At 33.0% G+C, this 18,344-nt stretch overlaps 1 protein-coding gene across 3 annotated transcripts in view; it reads left to right on the top strand.

The window, feature by feature from the left end:
- The window catches only part of LOC102681378 (mucin-19-like), a 21,111-nt gene extending 3,484 nt beyond the window's left edge, over positions 1 to 17,627 (top strand). For all 3 annotated transcript variants that reach the window (XM_031512196.1, XM_031512197.1, XM_031512195.1), the window contains 12 exons: positions 3,341 to 3,484; positions 8,451 to 8,596; positions 8,687 to 8,859; positions 10,241 to 10,511; positions 10,866 to 10,988; positions 11,063 to 11,233; positions 11,633 to 11,793; positions 11,856 to 12,109; positions 12,195 to 14,387; positions 14,459 to 16,146; positions 16,220 to 16,321; positions 16,420 to 17,627. In XM_031512196.1, the coding sequence (XP_031368056.1) occupies positions 3,341 to 3,484; positions 8,451 to 8,596; positions 8,687 to 8,859; positions 10,241 to 10,511; positions 10,866 to 10,988; positions 11,063 to 11,233; positions 11,633 to 11,793; positions 11,856 to 12,109; positions 12,195 to 14,387; positions 14,459 to 16,146; positions 16,220 to 16,321; positions 16,420 to 17,553 (6,560 nt within the window). In that variant the 3' untranslated portion in view covers positions 17,554 to 17,627. The remainder of the gene's footprint in view (positions 1 to 3,340; positions 3,485 to 8,450; positions 8,597 to 8,686; positions 8,860 to 10,240; positions 10,512 to 10,865; positions 10,989 to 11,062; positions 11,234 to 11,632; positions 11,794 to 11,855; positions 12,110 to 12,194; positions 14,388 to 14,458; positions 16,147 to 16,219; positions 16,322 to 16,419) is intronic.
- Positions 17,628 to 18,344: the final 717 nt, after the last annotated feature.

Genomic DNA, 18,344 nt, shown 5'->3' with positions numbered 1-18,344 from the left:
TTTTTTTTTTTTTTTTTTTTTTTTTGAATATAACGTTTGGGATTTGAAAATTTAGGGTTCTTAGTGTTAAGTTAAATATGTGAATTTGTTTATGTAGAATGGAAATTGGTTGTGCTATTTTTAAAAAATTATGTAGTTGTGGTTATTAATATCTTGGCTTAGCATATATTTTTTTTTTTCATTTGGATTTAAAAGCTATTGGTTATTATATAGAGTTATTAAATATATGGATTTGAAGGATTTGTTTTTGGAATTTTACAAGAATGGAAATTGATCGTGTTATTTTAATAATTTAAATATTTCTATAACTTTTTTCTTAGTATCCTGCCATAGGATGTATTTTTTTCAAAATTATGTAACGATTGTTAAAATATAAATATTATTGCATTGATAATGATCATCAGGATTCATCATACCTGTTTTGACTATCTTTGGGACTTTATATATATATATATAATGGAGATTGATTAAAAACTTTTATCTGAACAATTTTTTGCAAATTTTTTACAAAATTTTTAATGAAGATTTTTTATTTATAATGATTAGAAGATGTCATATCATTCTATTTACTCAATTCGTAAAGAATTTTTGGAATTTTATGGAATGGAATCTGATTAAGATAATAATTTAAAAAATTTACATAGTTTTTTAGTACCATGACACAATATGTATATTTTTTTTCTATAAAAATATATAATATCTGTTACGTCAATGATAAGAAGGTGTTCCATCAGCAAAATTAAATATCTTTGAATTTCATGGACTTGATGGAAACTTGATTGAGCTTGACTAATTTTTGCACACTTTGCACATTTATTCTTTTTTTTTTTTTTTTTTATGCACAAATTTTGAACGATCATGGAAATATCATATTGTGGATTTTAATGAATGAAAAATTCTAACATGGTATCAATAATAACTAAAAATATTATTAAATAAAACTAATCGTTTTGTTTAATAATATTCCTTAATGAAGAAATAAGTTTTATATTTATTACTCGTGCTGATTAACAATTAAATAATTGTTGTTATAGAAATAGATAGAATAATTATATTTTAACGATCATAATCCATTCTAATCTCGTTTAAAACATATTTATATATATCATTAGAGAAACTCATTAAAAATTGAAATTCTTATCTCATAATTATTTTACCTCAGGCTAAATTCATATTTTTATTTATTAATTTTTAATTCTATATTAATCAATGTAATTTAAGAAACGAAAAGTCAATTCGATAGACTTGTTTTAAACCTAAACTGTCCTCCATTGAATGAAAGTAAGCAATATGAATGAAAGTAATAATGAATGGAATATGTCTAGCGAAGTGTATTACTTGAAGTATATCATTACATATATCATTACCTCCTATTTTACATTAATCATTCATTAATTATTCATTAAGATTCGTGGAAATCTCTTACAAATTTTTTCCAGATTCAAAAATCAACTCCTCAAATCTAATTTCTTCATACTCTCCATTCTTCGTTCATCATTTCAAAAATTTTTATTCTCATTTTAGTTTAAATTCTTCTAAATTTTCCTTTCCTCGATTATACCAATTCGTAAAAACATCATAATTTGTAATAACTGTAAATTCAATCTCGTATTGTACAAATATTTTCTTTTCATTTCAAAGATTCTGCTCTCGTTTCGTTCAAATTTTTCTAAAAGTCGATTATAAAACAATAATTTGATCGTACATTATTCAAACCACTATATAAAATCCTCCATGTTGAAATCGATTTACACCGCAGAAATTTTTTGTTCCACCTTGGATCGAAACGAAACTTACTTAAATATCCATCGTAATCGAACGATGTCCAATCACCACATCTTCTTCGCGATCGGGTAAACGATATCGGGAACACGTTGTCCTCTAAGGTTAGGTTACGCCATCGCCAACTGGAGCAACGATCCATACAAGGATAGTGCCATTTACGCCGTTAAATCCGGTCGATCTTCGCGTTCGTAAGCACGTGCAACGATGCTCGAGAATCGGATTCTTTGGATGGGAGTGTGCTCATACATCTTCGATAAAAATCGGTAAACGGAACTTTCGTTTTGGCCATGGATCACGCGATTTGAGAAAATAAGATCCGTGTGGGTGTGCACTTTCTCCGCTTCCCAACTTGAGCAACTTTTCTCGAATTTCTTGAGATTATTGTTATGTATAAGATAATGTAACGTTAATGTAAATTTTAACTTTCCACTTGGTAATCGCTTGGATTGTTAGAAATTTTAGTTGGATTATGGATAGATTAATCATTTATCTATAAATACAAAATTTTTATCGAATGGCAGATCTTTAAAGTTAAAATATTTTATCTTTATTTTATCTAAATTTGAAGTTTTTTTTCGATTTCTATAAAATTCATATATAAGTTTTTAATTTTAAAAGGTGAAAACATAGAATGATTGTAATATAAAAATATGATCATTTCGAAATCAGAATATTTAAGAATGTTATCAATACTAATTTGAGTTAGAATAATAATTTCTTGCGTATATATGGAACACTTTTGATGATCATCAATTATTTATCGATAATCATCCAAATCTAAATGCAAATATGCTTTACACCTAAAATTTTCCACTTTAAACAGAAACTAATCTAAAATCTTTCCCCTTTATCGAAACCAACAAATCCAACAAAAAAAAATTTTGTTCATTTCGTCCCAAATCTAATTCTCTCTTTTAAAAATATTCCCTCCCCCCCCAAAAAGTAGATTATCATAATTAAATTTCTAAAAATTTCGAACAATTCACACTTTCTTCCTCCTTCGTTCCCTCCATTGTGGAAACATTTTCCTCTGGGCATCAATATTGAAATTTATTGATAATAAATGTCACAGCTACCGACATCTTCTGTCAGAGCATCCTTAGCATCGAGTATCCTTTTTTCCTCGTCGGCGAGCCGCAAGGCCTATGTAAACGATTATTATAGCAACGGTTGCATAGCGTACGCGAAGGATGATGTCAATCAATGTACATAACAAACAGATCTATCGAACCTATTAATTTTTGGCTCGTTCTTTTTTTCTTTTTTTCCTTTTTTCGTTCACGGCCACGGAATATCATTAATTTCGTTACGTGTAATCGTGTCAAGTCCATTGAACGAAGAGATTAAAATAATCTTGATAAATGATTATTCTATATTATTTTGTCGATATTAATACTCAGATTATATTAATTTTTTCGATGAATGTTTATATTGCTATTGGGATTATATCAATTGATTGCAGTTTAGAATGTAATAATAAGATACAAAAGTTAAATGTGTATGAAATTGTATGTGAATTATTAATAATTTATTCTTACATGTTGATTGATTTCAGAATGCCCGAAACAGAAGATATCACCAGGCAGAGAGGTGGTCTGTTACACTTCCGTTTCTGAGGTGGAACAGTTAACGGAAGCTATTTGCAGATGCACCACTTTGGTGCAAAAAGGCCTCGACGTGCGAAATCTCTCGGTTTCCGGTAAGTCCAAGTCCAAGTATTTCTATGTTTGTGATGGAGCATATACAAAGTTGCACGCTTGTTTGAAACAGAAAGATTCCTTGATTCTTGATAATCGCGATGATCGAAGCCAGACGATCGTATCGAATGATTTTCCACTTGTTATTGGAAGAAAAAAATAAAGAAGAGAGAAAAACAAAACGGTGTGGGAAGATCTTGTTGATATATCAAGAAAACGATGCGGAGAACGTTCTTGGAAATGGATTTTTTCGTAAAAAAAGAGTTTCAAACGATTAAGATTTCCCATATTGATTAAGTCTAAACGATAAATCAACGGGCGAGAAGAAAAATGTAATTACGCGTGTCAAATCGGATATTTAATAGATAAAAGTATCGTCTATTAAAAATATGATTGCGATTCAGTATGTAATTTTACGATCATTTTCTTGATATATTTATATCGTAGCTAGTTCCAAGTAAGATAATCAGTGTGGAATTAAAATCTTATTGATCCAAAAATAAAAATTGATAATATAAATAGAATAAAAAAAAAAAAAAAATTGGCCCAAGATACAGTCAAAAATCAGAGAATTTTTATTGGAAATAAAATAGAATAGACCAGTGATGAAGATGATGTAAAATAATAATGCAATTAATTATTAATAATTTCTTGTTTTCTTTTATAAATAACGATTAAATGTTTGTATCAATCGTTAAACGTTGCATAATTCATACGATTATGCTTTTTGCGGTTGCATAAACACAACATCCATGGAGGTGCAGCTGCATCCTTGCACTTGCAACAGGATATCGAAATCCAACCACGAGAGACGGTGTATTCTTACATTCGATGATATTGTCACTCTTGAGAAATTAATTCTCGGTTCCCTCATCAAACTTCTGTACACACACTGTAATTTATGATGATTTTTCTCGATAATTTAACTCCATCGTTTATCATCGACATTTCAATTCTAAATCGTTCATTTTTCAATCAAAATCATTATGTATATTAATCCTATTTATTAATAATTCCACGTTAATGAAAAATTGTTACGTTCTTCATTTTTTCATTATTGTATTATTCAATCAATAATACTTACATGTATGCCGCTTCATTATCATTTGGAATATTGAAAAATAATTATATCATCATATAATTACGAGTGTGATTAACTCTTCTCAAAAATATTATTAATATTATTTGTGATTAATAATTATTTTAATAAATCGATATAAATTATTATTTTTTATCAAAATTAAATAAAATTAGCTTTTATTGCAATAACTGGTCAAAATTATATAAAAATTAGAGAATAAAAGCGAAATGAAAATTCTAATAAGGAGCAAAACAAAGTCGAAGACTTTCCTTGAACCGGAATGAACAAAAGAATCGAAAAAGAAAAATATTGTTCGTGTCGGAAGTGCGTCCAGAATGCATAAAATCGAGGCAGAAGTGTGTCTGTCTCGCGAAGATGTCGTTAAAATATTCATAGAAGACAATGCTCGATGAATATTCAGCTGCAAGTCGATCCTGTTAAATCTTGAATGAACATCACACTTTGCTTTTTTTTTCTTTATTTATTTATTCCGTGTCAAAAGTTAATATTTCTCGAGACTTTGATGTACCAATTAATTTGCATGGAATCCCGAACGAGAAGATTATATTTCATAGTTTCGACGAAGTCAGAATATTGTCAATTCAATGATATTTACTTATTAAAAAAAGATGTCGAAATAGTTGTCCAATTAACAACGTTCAATCGATGCTTTATCAAATCTATAATCAAGAAAGTGACGATTAAAGACTTCAATTAAATTCCTCGAGCTCCTGTAACGATATTTCCACCTTTACATATCTTTATATAATATTTTTTTTTATTTTATTATTAACTATGAAGTTTCATTAGAAAACGTGTTACAAGAAAATATAATTTATCTTGTGATTAGATATGTGTATGATTGTAAATTGTATAATCAAATTTTGAATATTTAATGAAATAATATTATTCTCGTGTTCTCTTCTTTTCGCTTCGAACAAGTTTTTCGTAATAATTTGATAAAAATTATTTGAGGAGTAAAAAAATTAAAACGATCCCCTTTTCTACTCTAAATTAATCTCAAAATTGAAATTATTTATACATCTTTATACTTAATAAAATTATTAATAATTCTTGCGTCGGTGAAACATCGGTTGTGAAACATAATCTGTATTCGATATTCATCAAACCTTCTGTTTCATTTTATCGAGAAATTAATAATTCACCGCTTTGATTTTCTTCTTCCTCGCTTATTTACGCCTTCGACTTCACTTTGCAATAAGATCCACTTTATTATTAATCGGTTGCAACAGCCACTTTATTATCATCGAGATCAACCGTTGAAATCCGCAAAATTCGAATCTTTCCCCGTTAAGGGAAAATGTTGTGCAACATGAAAAAACAACCTTGATCAAACAACCGATCGAAAGAAGAAGAAGAAGAAGAAAAAAGAGTGAAAAAGAAAAATCGAACAGATTTCGAAATTTCGCCAAAATCAATTTGTTATGCATAACAGAATGGTGGTTGGCTGACGACGGTATGCCACGCGTGAAATTCGATATTTTTGGCCGTGCAGACCGCGGATCACGAGAGATCGAGATGCGATTAAAAGGAAGAAAAGGAAGTGTGAATACGAGATGAGAAGAAACGGAAAGGGGCGAAATGAGGTGAAAAACTCGAGAGACGAGGACAGAAGTCGTGTCTACACGAGCCACGTTTGTGACATAATCGCTTGAAAACGAGTATCCATACCGTATTCTTCTTTTTCTTCTTTTTCTTCTCTGCGACCGTTGCCCATGAATGGTCGCGTTCGACCCGTCTCGTCTTGTGGTATTAAACGTCTTTTCGATAACGAAAGGAGCCAGTTTCAATTAAAATCGAATGGCAGGGACGAATTGGAAAGGGTTCAAGGCGAAACCTTCGCTCTTTTGTTTTTTTTTCCTTTTCTTTCTTTTTTTTTTTCTTTTTTTTTAATTGAAAAACCTTGCTAATCGATTCGATTGGATTATGATACGATAGAATTATTTTTGTATAGGATGTATATAGGGAATTTAGATTTTTTGAAAAGAATAGGAATTTTTAATTAGGAATTGAATAAAAATCTTTTTTTCTTTTTTTTTGGATTTTGTATAGGTTTTGAAATTTTGTAGAAGAATAGAATTATTTGAAAAGGTATTAAGAAATGAGAGTATTGAATTTATTGAGTAAAAATTATTAATAGAGAGAAGTAAAAGACTTTTTTTTTTGGATTTGTTATCACGTATGATGTTTTTATTGGAGGAAAATAAAAATTAATTAATTTAAATAATATATTTAAAATTAATTTGTTTCAAAGAATTTGAATTACAAATTTGATAGAATCGAATATTCCAATTAATTTTTAATTCAATCACGAAGAAACATCATAAAAAAAAAAAGACTAAAAACTATTTAAAAAATGAAATAGCGAATTGCATTCGGTTAAAAGAAAATGTTAAATTAGATCGATATAAATTCAAATAAGAGTTGTTCGTGCGAGTTTCGAAAAATGTTTGTCAAGCCCAGGCCAAATTCGTGCATGGGTGTGGCTAATGAAACAGCGGGGATAGTGGCGTTGAAAGTGGTTCTTATAGATGATCCAGATGTAACGAATATCACTTTCCCTCGCATACCATTGAATTTTATTTCGTGTATCAACGTTCAATCTCGTTCCTTTAAAATCTAGCTTCATTTTCAAGTGACAAATATCGCGATAAATTTTTACGTGCCTCTTTTTTTTTCTCGATCCACGAAAATTTCCACTTTCGCTGATCCATTTATAAAGAATAAAAATAAATAATCATTATCGTGCTCGCGTTATATAATTTCTCTCGTGTAGTAAATTTTTTAACATAATTACATATTGCAAAAAATTACATAAAACCGTGAAAACTGTAATCGATCAAGCGTATATGGAAATTTTGAGTGAACCAGTTCACGTGTGCCCCCCTTTTTACAAGTATTTTCGAAGGAAGAAAAATGTTAATCGAAGCATCGTGTCGTCAAATTGTTACGAGGTGTAACTTTAAGTAATTTCGTTTCGTGACTGGATTTTATTTTTTAAATAATTATCTTCTTTTTTTTTATTTTATCCTTATTATTAATTTTGTAATTTTTTATGTGAAAGTTTTTCGTTTATACGAAAGTTTCCTCAACATTCTAGATATCCTTCAAAAATTTAAAAGAAGAGAAAAAAATTAAAGTCACTTACTTACGTCGAGTAAAATTTTAAAATTTATTGTTGCGAGATTTCGAGTTTGTTTAATTGAATTTAAATTTACTTTTTATGCAAAATATCATATATAGTGAAACAAATTAATAAATGGAAGAATAATGAAAGGTTAATAAAATTAGGATATTAAAATAATCCTAGGATAGTAAAATAGAAAGTAACTTTTCAATCAATAATCATTGTCAAAATCGATCACAAAAATACGTGAAAGTTCGTGATTAATTATATGGAGACATTTCTTCTAACTGCATCGTATCGTGTTGATTGTGCGACGAGATCGACAATCACGAAAAGGAAGCCGGAAATTCTAGAGAGAACAGTTTTTATTCTACAAGTGAACGTTACTATCGCTAAATCTGGTAATTAGATTGAATATCTTGAGAAATTAGAAAAAATTGTGATAATTTATATAGGGTTAGAAAAAAGTTAATGCAATAACCAAGTCTTCAAAAATAAAATGCAGAACGATATAATTACAAAGAAATTGCAAGAAATATTATTAATTACATTATAAAAATAAGAAAATTTTTAACGCTCGAAAAAACTTCGAAAACTTCCTTTATAGATATAATTAAACTCAAATTATTTATTATTTGAAAAATTCCTTCGTTCCTTTATCTCCTTTTACGCAAATGATAATTGTACAATTTAATATATCAAAGTAACTAATATTTCCATTTCATTAATTTCTTTCTAGAATTTGAAGACTTCCGGAAATCATTGAAGGAGATTGTCCCAACTCTTCAGTTCGTGATTTCCGTGGACGATCCTGCAAAAACGTTGAGAACTTCCGGCACAGTTCGCCAAGAGATCACGGCTCGTTTGATCGGAGTTTTGAAAGAGGCAATTTCACATTTTTATTATCGAAAAAAAAAAAAGAAAAAATCAAAATAATCCATTCTCGAACGATTTTTATTTTCAATCTATCCACAGGTTGATGGAGTCGAGTTGAACATGACTGCTGGAACAAAGGAACGTTTAGCCCATTTTGTGAAAGGTTTGAAAGACGAGTTCTTGAGGAAATCGTACGACAAGAGAATCTTCTTGGTCCTACCCACGAAATCAGAGGACCTGGCCAAACAATACGACTTGAAAGAATTATCCAAGTAAGAAATTAATTTTAAACTCGATAAATTACAAACTTGAACTAGAATTCGAAAATAGACAGTTCACACAATTTTTATAACGTACTATTTCGTAAAATTCATCGTCTTTGTATTTTTACGAACTGACTATTTTTGTAACGCGATATTCGAATAACTCTCTCAATTTTTCTCCTCGCAATCAACAATTGTTGACACTTCTCTCCAAACGACATACCTTTCAACTTTCCTTAAACTCTCAGACATATATCCCAGCTATTCCCTTTTCCAGCCGTGAAAAAAACGTCTCACAGCACGCCCAACTTCCAACCAGACCTAAGCCAGACACGTAGCATCTCGAAACTCGATTGCGCTTAAGTTCATGAATTATTGACCGACAATCGGAATGGATTCAGCAAAAAAAAAAAAAAAAAAACTACTTACACGTCCATACTCGACGTATCTGCCTAACCTTGTGCCAATTCTCAACCGGATAACACATTAGGAATGCCGCGACAAGTCGATACGCCTCGTTCTCGGTCGAACCATGCTTGATTTTCACGCTCCTTGCAATTAACGTGGTCGCTTTAGATGACATGCGTGTAGCGTACACGTTGTATCGTTTGCCACTTTTGCCATTGAATATGGACGAGGGTGCAAAGAACGAAAGAAGGAATGAGAATCGAAACTCATTCGAAATTATCGAATGACAATGGATGCTTCAGACAATTGGACGTTGCGTTACATAGTAAAGTGGAACGTAAGATAAGAATTTTCCTTTTGCTATTGATCGTTTCTAAGAATAACATTGTACACGTGTAGTATATAAAAGATATAATTAAAATATCGATCGAAAAAAAGAAAAAATTAATCGTGGATGTTTAACAGAGTGTCTATATACGAATATATAAGTAACTACTTTTGCTATTGATAATATTTAATGGCGATTGAAAGTATGTTATAAACAATGTTTATGAAGCATTTTTTAAGACGAGATGTCGTATAACGGATAATGGGACAAACCTATTATTGCCTATGATTCTCTTATGTTATGCGAAATATTTCATCGCATATGCATGAGTTTTAGGGTAACACGAGACCGTTCTTGAAATATGAATGAGATAGTCATATCGAGACGACACTTATAGCGGTAATCATGATCAGCTTATACAAGCGATACTATTCCGGAACTATTACGTTGTTTCGAAACAACACGTGTTTATGTATATTTTCAGAAATGATTCATGGAATGGAATAAATCGACTAACGATTATCCTTTTTTCCTCTCCCCCTCATTTTCTTCTCCTTCTTCTTCTTCTTCTCACTCCTCCTCCTCTTCTTTTTTCATTACTCTTCGCATAAATGTGCATAAATGCAAATGGAGTTCCGTGTTTTTCGCCGACAGGTACGTGGATCTATTCACGGTACCCACGCATTACCTGGTCGAAGATGACGAGTCTTATCGTACGTTCCATCCGTCACGATTGATGGGCCTCTTCGACATGTTCAACGCGGATAGTTTGATCGACTTGATTAGCGGATTGGGCGCGCCAAAGAGGAAAATCTTGGTGTCCGTGCCGTCAAGCGCTTACAGGTTTACGCTCAAGGATCGGGACGACAATGCCCCGAGCGCGCCCACCGAGGAGATGCAACCGATTGTCATTGATCAGAAACAGGTGTGAAACAGGCCAATTTATATGAACAATTTTTTGAGAAATAATGGAGAAGAATTTTGGATTGATCAATTAAATCGGATCTTTTTTGAAGAAGAAGACAATTTTTGAGAAGTGATTTTAAAGGTGTAGAATTTGAGGGAAGATTAATATAGAGGAAGATAAAATTTATTTTGAAAATTTAATTTAAATTTAATAAGTAGAGTATTATAGAAGATACATAAGAGAAAATGCTTTTAAGATTTTTATGTTAGAAATTTTTTCTTCTATCTAGTTATAATGATAAATTAAATTAGACATCCTGTATAAATTGAATAAATGGAACTTGCATTGACATGTTATTTATTATACTTTCAGTTATGCGATTTGATGAATAAAGGAGAGTGGACGGTGGAAAGAGACGAAGATCTTACTGCTCCTTACTCTTTCAAAGACAAAATGTGGATTGCTTTTGAAGATAGAATATCGGTTTCAATTAAAGTGAGAGGAATATTCATTTTAATTCTCATTAAAATTATTTCACAATTGATGATTTTTATGATTGATTTCTGAAGGGAAAATATGTACTGGTTCGAGATCTCCCCGGATTAGGTGTACAGGATATAGAAAATGATTTCAAAACGAAATGTGGCGCGCCTATCACGCATGAGATTCATCATTCCTTTATGGATTTCAAGAGGAAGTCTAGAGCTGCTGTGTTAAATGCTTTGGAAGACGATTTACACGTAAATAAAAATAATTGGACTCTTATTAACGTTAATTAACATCTGTTTTTAAATATGACTTGTTGGACAATGGAATATTTTGAAAAGGATCTTACATTCCTCTTATTATTATTTAACATTCGATATAACTCTAATGCTTTATTTAATTTTCGATATTTTATAAAATTAATTTTATTGATCGAAATCTTCATCGATACGTCGATCTTTTGATAAAAGTTCAGATCATATATATATCAATAGATATATAAATAATTCCAATATTATTTAAATTGATTTCAATTTTTTAATAAGAAATTTATATTACTTTATTAATGATATACATATTTTATTTCTGCCAAAAACATAACAGTTTTGTTAAATATTTAATTTGTTACATAAAATTAAATAATTTTTTTTCAGCAAAGAGAACTTGAATATTCAACTAAAGTCAAATCATCCGAGTTTCGAGTTGTTCGCGTAGTAGATACAGAAGGACATATCAGAGTAGTTCGAGAGAACACTCAAACTGAGTTCACTTGTTCCAGACAAGGTTACTTCGTCCATCCTAAGAGTTGCAACAGGTACAATATATCCCAATTGCAAATTGATCATTGTATAAAATTTTCCTACTTTTTTTGAACAGATTTTATCGATGCGTGAAATTCAATCAAGAAGTGGAAGATTACTCCGTGTTCGAGTTCGATTGTCCAGCAGGTTTATCTTTCGACGAGAGTACAGAAGTTTGTGTTTGGCCAGGTTCCATGCCAGAAGGATCTCCATGTCCTGGAAGCAGCGAAATTGCACCTGTGACAAGAGTGAGATTCCATTGTCCATCCCAAACTGGCTATTTCGCGGATCCTCAAAATCCTCGTTGGTTCTTCGCCTGCATCGATCTAGGTTTGTATCTCTTGTTTATTTATTTCATTCGTTCTTTTTAATTTCATAATTTGAAATAGATGATTAATGAAAATTATCACGATAGGAGGACCAGAAATAATGGCCTACGAGTTTCGTTGCCCGTACGGTTTGATTTTCGACGAGCAAAAATTAATTTGCGAATGGCCTTGGCTGGTAGTAAGCTATTCTGGTAGTTACACAGGATCAGAATATGATAGCAGAGGATATGGTACAGGATCCACTCCAGGTACTGGAGGATATTATACTGGAGCATTACCTCATGGGTACACGGGAACCGGGGGAGGAGGAGGATATACTGGTACAACGGTTGGTGCTGGGTCAGGATTTTCTGGATCAGCTGGAATTGGGTCCACTTTTGGACAAGGAATTGGAGGATATACTGGCACAACAGTAACAAAAGGATATGGAACATCGTATAGTGATCAAGGGCTTGGTGGATTATCTGGATCAAAAGTAGAAGGCCATGGAATTTTATTTAATCAAGGAACTAGTAATTATATTATAACAACTGGAGTTACTGGTAGTTATTCTGCACCTAGTAAAGAATTTTCTGGATCAGAAGGAATAAGTCATGGAACTACATATATTGGTCAAAAAACTGATGGTTACTCTGGAACAACTGGTGCTGGATATTTTGGATCAGCAGGAGAAGATCATGGCACTTCGTATACTGATCAAGGATCTATTGGATATTCAGGAAGTAGAAGTGGATATACTGGAACAGGTACGAGTCAAATAAGAACTGATCATGGATATTCAGGAACTAGCACGATAAACTATGGTGACAAAACTGGAAAAACAGGATCATCTAATTATAATAATCCAAATGGTGCAGGACCAGATCATTATGGATCAACGAGTGGAGTATACACAGAATCTCATAATACAGGATATTCAGGAACTAGAACAAGTCAAGTATCATCTACTGGATACATTGGAACAAATCAAGTACATACTGGATACACTGGATCAGGTCAAATATTTACTGGACATACTACACCAGGTCAAGTATCTACTGGATATACTGGAATAGGTCAAGTATCTACTGGATACACTGGATCAGGTCAAGTATCAACTGGATACACTGGAACAGGTCAAGAATCTACTGGATATACTGGAACAGGTCAAGTATTTACTGGATATACTGGATCAGGTCAAGTATCTACTGGATATACTGGAACAGGTCAAGGATCTACTGGATATACTGGAGCAGGTCAAGTATCAACTGGATACGCTGGAACAGGTCAAGAATCCCCTGGATATACTGGAACAGGTCAAGGATCTACTGGATATACTGGAGCAGGTCAAGTATCAACTGGATACGCTGGAACAGGTCAAGAATCCCCTGGATATACTGGAACAGGTCAAGGATCTACTGGATATACTGGAGCAGGTCAAGTATCAACTGGATACGCTGGAACAGGTCAAGAATCCCCTGGATATACTGGAACAGGTCAAGGATCTACTGGATACACTGGACCAGGTCAAGTCTTTACTGGATATACTGGATCAGGGCAAGTATCTACTGGACATACTAGACCAAATCAAGTATCTACTGAATACACTGGAACAGGTCAAGGTTCTACTGGATACACTGGAACAGGTCAAGGTCCTACTGGATATACTGGAACAGGTCAAGGTCCTACTGGATACACTGGAACACGTCAAGGTCCTACTGGATACACTGGAACAGGTCAAGGTCCTACTGGATACACTGGAACAGGTCAAGTATTTACTGGATACAGTGGAACAGGAAACCTTGGACATACAGAAACAAATGGAATATATAATGGAGCAACTGGCACAAGTTATACTGGACCCACATATTCAAGTAAAACTGGTACAAGTCTAGAATATTTCGGAAAAGATTTTATTAGTCATGGTACTGGATCACAATCAATTGATAAAGGATATCCAGGAACAACAGGTCATGGAGGATATAGTGGTACCAATGTGCAATTCACTGATGGATATTCTAGAGAAACTCCTACCATTGTAACAGAAGACTATAGTGGATCAGGAATAAAAGATAGTCTTCCTAGTGTAAAATCTCCAGGATCTACTTATGGATCAACGATATCAGGATCTTCTGCAGGAACTGATTATTCAGGAACTGGATACATTTATACTGGACAAACAGGAACGAAATTCTCAGGATCTAGAACAGGAGGCCAAAGTGGACAATCATCACAGACTCCAATTTATACTTTCAGTGGTACAACTGGAACTGGATTAACTAATATATATTCAAAAACTCGTAAGTTTTCATAAGAATAATTTTACTTGAAAATAATTCAAATATTTAATTTATTATTATTCAATTTGTAGCCATTTTTGTGGACAAGCCTAATGTACCAACTTGTATTACCATCCAATGTTCTCCTCCACCAAGTAGCCAAACGTATACAACAAATGATTACATTTCAAACCATGGAATTACTTCTGAAACAAACGTTTATCAAGTCACTGGTGAATATACTGGAGGTTTAAATGCTACTTTAGGAAGTCATGTACCTTCTACGCCATATTATGGAGACGTAACGTCCAACGACATTTATAAAATAAAAACAACCGTCGGTACTGGTGATATTGCAACAGGACACGGTGTCCAGGGATCGATCATCACTGGAGGCTCCACTCCAGGAACACTTATCACTTATGGAGGCAGTTCTGGCACAGTTTTCACAGGTCCTTCCGATCAAGGTAGTATATTGACTGGAGTAAGTCATCCAGGATATACAAAAACTGGTCCAAGTACACCTGGCTACGTGGTCGGTGATGGAATCAAAACTATCTATGGTTCTGCTAGTCCTGGAACTGTGATATATGGAACATCTACACCTGGTGTCGTAATAACCGGAGCACCAGAAACTGGAACTGTTGTAAAGGGTCAAACGAGTCCTGGATTAATACTTACAGGGCAACCGGCACCTGGAGTCTCTATTGGTGGTTCCATCGATCAAGGAACAATTGGCTCCACAGGACATCATATATTTACTGATTCAGGTTATACAACTCCATCAGGAATTGTCACACCACCATATTCATATGGAACTAAAATTGCAAACGTGTCACCAGCACATGGCACCAGTTATAAGACTAATGAATATGATAATGGAGGACGCGGTACTATCAAATTTAACAATGGCGATGTGACAACCAAATATACAGAAAAAGATATTCCAGATTATAGACCATCTGGAGAATCTATTCCCCCAGACACTCTTATTCCTGGAAGCAGAGATCGATCTTCATACCCTAGTGGATTTACTAAGATTGGACCTACTAAGACTGGCTTTACTATTGCTACTTTAGGCGCTGGTGGTAGTTACGTAATTAGTACTGGAAAATCAGTTCCAACTCCTAATCCTGAACATATTGGCGCGAAAGCTTTCGAAGGTAATGTAGCAGGATATACGAAATCATCCACTGAAAGCAGTGTCAATGAAGCCTATTCAGGAGCAACTTCGACATACAGTCAAGATATAGGTCAGTCTAAACCTAATCTAGGACTTTCGAAAAGTCCTACCTATTCCTATCCTACACCTAGTATATCATTTGATAGTGGAGTAACGAAAATTTTACCAATTTCTTCGACAAAGGGCAGTTTTATTACTGCAACTACTCCAACGCCTTTCTTGAATGTTGAATTGTATAATACGTCAAAATTCAGTGAACCTGTCAATCCAACTGTAGGCACTTATCAGAGACCAAGTGGCTTCACACGTGCACCCACAATTGGTACATCTGTTGGTTATACTATTGGACCATTTGACAGTTATAAAACAACAGTTTTTGAAGCAGCTAAAATTCCAATCAGTGTATCCACAGTTCATCCACTGATCGATACTGGATATAAGACTGTTGTATCTTCGACGCCTGTTCCTGTGACTATAAGTCAGGACAAATATCGTACTCAGACTCAATCCAAATTTGATTTTGGAATAAAAACTACTCAACAGGGCGAATATGTTACTAGTACACCAGCAACAGTGTTCAAGATATCAGGTCCAGAGGTGTGTCTTTTTTTCTTAATCTGGAAGATTATTGTTGTATGATTTATAATAATTTTATTAATGATATTTTTAGTTTGGATCTACTACTCCATCATCCAGTTCTGGATATTTCACCACAACCAAGAACGTGTTTGAAACTGTAACACCTTCTGGTATTTCAGAATCATTAAAACAGGTAAATTTTAAGAACATTTTGATTTATTAATTATTAAATAAGATCATCATTATTTAATAAATATATTTTTTGTTTAAATGATTTTATTCAATTTTCAGTATTTGCCTAGCGGCACAATCTCGCCAGCCATTGATACAACATATCAATATAGAAAACCTAGTGTTATTTATCAACAATCAACACCAGCAACTTCTAAAACATACACTATAGAATCGGTTACTAGTGATGGTTCTCCTACGAACGTAGGAATTTCTAAAGAAGAAGTTGGAAAATTAATTACTAATTATAGAGGCAATACAAAATATGTGCCAAGCCAATATGATATTTACACAACAGGATCTATTTCTGGAGCAGATTACTCCAAGATTCATCAACAATCATCAACATCCAAGCCAGGTTATGTTGCATCAACATCCTCAGCCACTAAAACGACACAATCGCCTTTCTCAGTGACTACTTATTCTGGAGGTTATTCAAAACCATCCTCAATCATCACTTACCAAACTACTGCCAAGTCGACAGCTGTAGGTAAAGGCAAAGTGATAGTGAAATGGAGTGATCTGCATCCTCTTCTGCTTGGAAAATTAGGTGCAGAATGCACCTGTAGAGGAGATCCTTTCGCCAATCTTAGAGGTCCAGGTTCCAAATTGATTGATTCCTCCAAAGGCAAAGTGGATCTATCCAATTACGACGAATCAGAAATTTACGTAGATCTTGAAAAGGAAAATAACTCATACGAGGATGGAGATTATGTGACCAATTACGAATCTTCTAAAGGACCAATAAAGATCTGGAACAATCAAATACAGAGTCATTCCCAAATCCAAGAGACGCCATCATCTGGTTATCTGCCAAGTGTCACTCCTTCAATAAACTCTGATACTTCAAAATTCACTGCCAATTACAGATCTGGAAAGAGTTTGAACAATGTTGGCTCCTCTACCAATATCATTAGTGCCACCAGAAATTTAGATACACCTGTGAACCACTTTGATGGAGATGGTGAATCGGAGGAGATCATAGATGGAGCCACCAACTGTGCTAGACCAGGTTTGTTCAGACATCCCAACTTCTGCAATAAGTTTTACGCTTGTCATTGGGACGAGTGGAAGAAGAAGTTCACGCTCCACATGTTCAACTGCCCTGTGCATTTAACCTTCGACAATGGCGCCGGAGCATGCAATTGGCCGAGCATGGGTCCAGCCTGCCAGGACGATAATTTGTTAGTTTAGATGGTTCATTGTTCAACAGATCTTCTCGATCTTACGTATCGCGATACCATCTTCTTCTTTGATATAATTGAATACGAAAATTTGAAGATGTGGAGGCAAGTTACCATATAATTTCTAAATTTAATTTTATACTTTTCCTAGATTTCAATTTTAATGTGTAAATATTTGTTGTGTTTTTTTTTTAATTTAATTTTAAATTTTTTGTAAATTTTTTTTTATTCATTATTCGTTGGTTTAATTTTAGATTTCTGCTATTTCCCTTCAATTTTGAAAAGATACAATATTTTTTCAATCCTTCAATGAATAAATTAAAAGCATTACTATTTCTATTTGCATCTGGAAGTTGTTTCCTTCGCAATTGTAAATATCACGGTCATTGATTTTTTTCTAATTTATTATTTTTAATATGAGTTTCAATCCATTCTTTACACTGCAAATTTTCTTTACATACACTGTATCATATTTCAGAATATTTATCGTCGTTCAAAGTTTTTATTTATTAAAAAATATTTTTTAATGGATAAATAATGTTTTAAAATTGTATGACAAATATTATAAACGCAGTAATTTATGTTCAGTCTCTTTATCATTGAAAAACATATATATACGAGTATGAAGGAATATTTTTCTGAGGTAACAAGAATAAAGACAAAGAATAAAGAGAGATCCAAGGAGATCGAGATATCGCGATGCGAAAGTACACTGTTCAGAGTGAAAGTCAAGCTGTGCTCACCGATCCGAATCGCGAAAGAGAAAAAGTTGATGCTGTGTGCGATTCGATTGTAAATAAC

The sequence above is a fragment of the Apis dorsata genome, unplaced genomic scaffold (assembly GCF_000469605.1).
Source record: "Apis dorsata unplaced genomic scaffold, Apis dorsata 1.3 scaffold_397, whole genome shotgun sequence".
Taxonomy (NCBI): domain Eukaryota; kingdom Metazoa; phylum Arthropoda; class Insecta; order Hymenoptera; family Apidae; genus Apis; species Apis dorsata.
The sequence above is the reverse complement of the archived record's forward strand: the minus strand, read 5'-3'. Positions and strand labels throughout refer to the sequence as shown.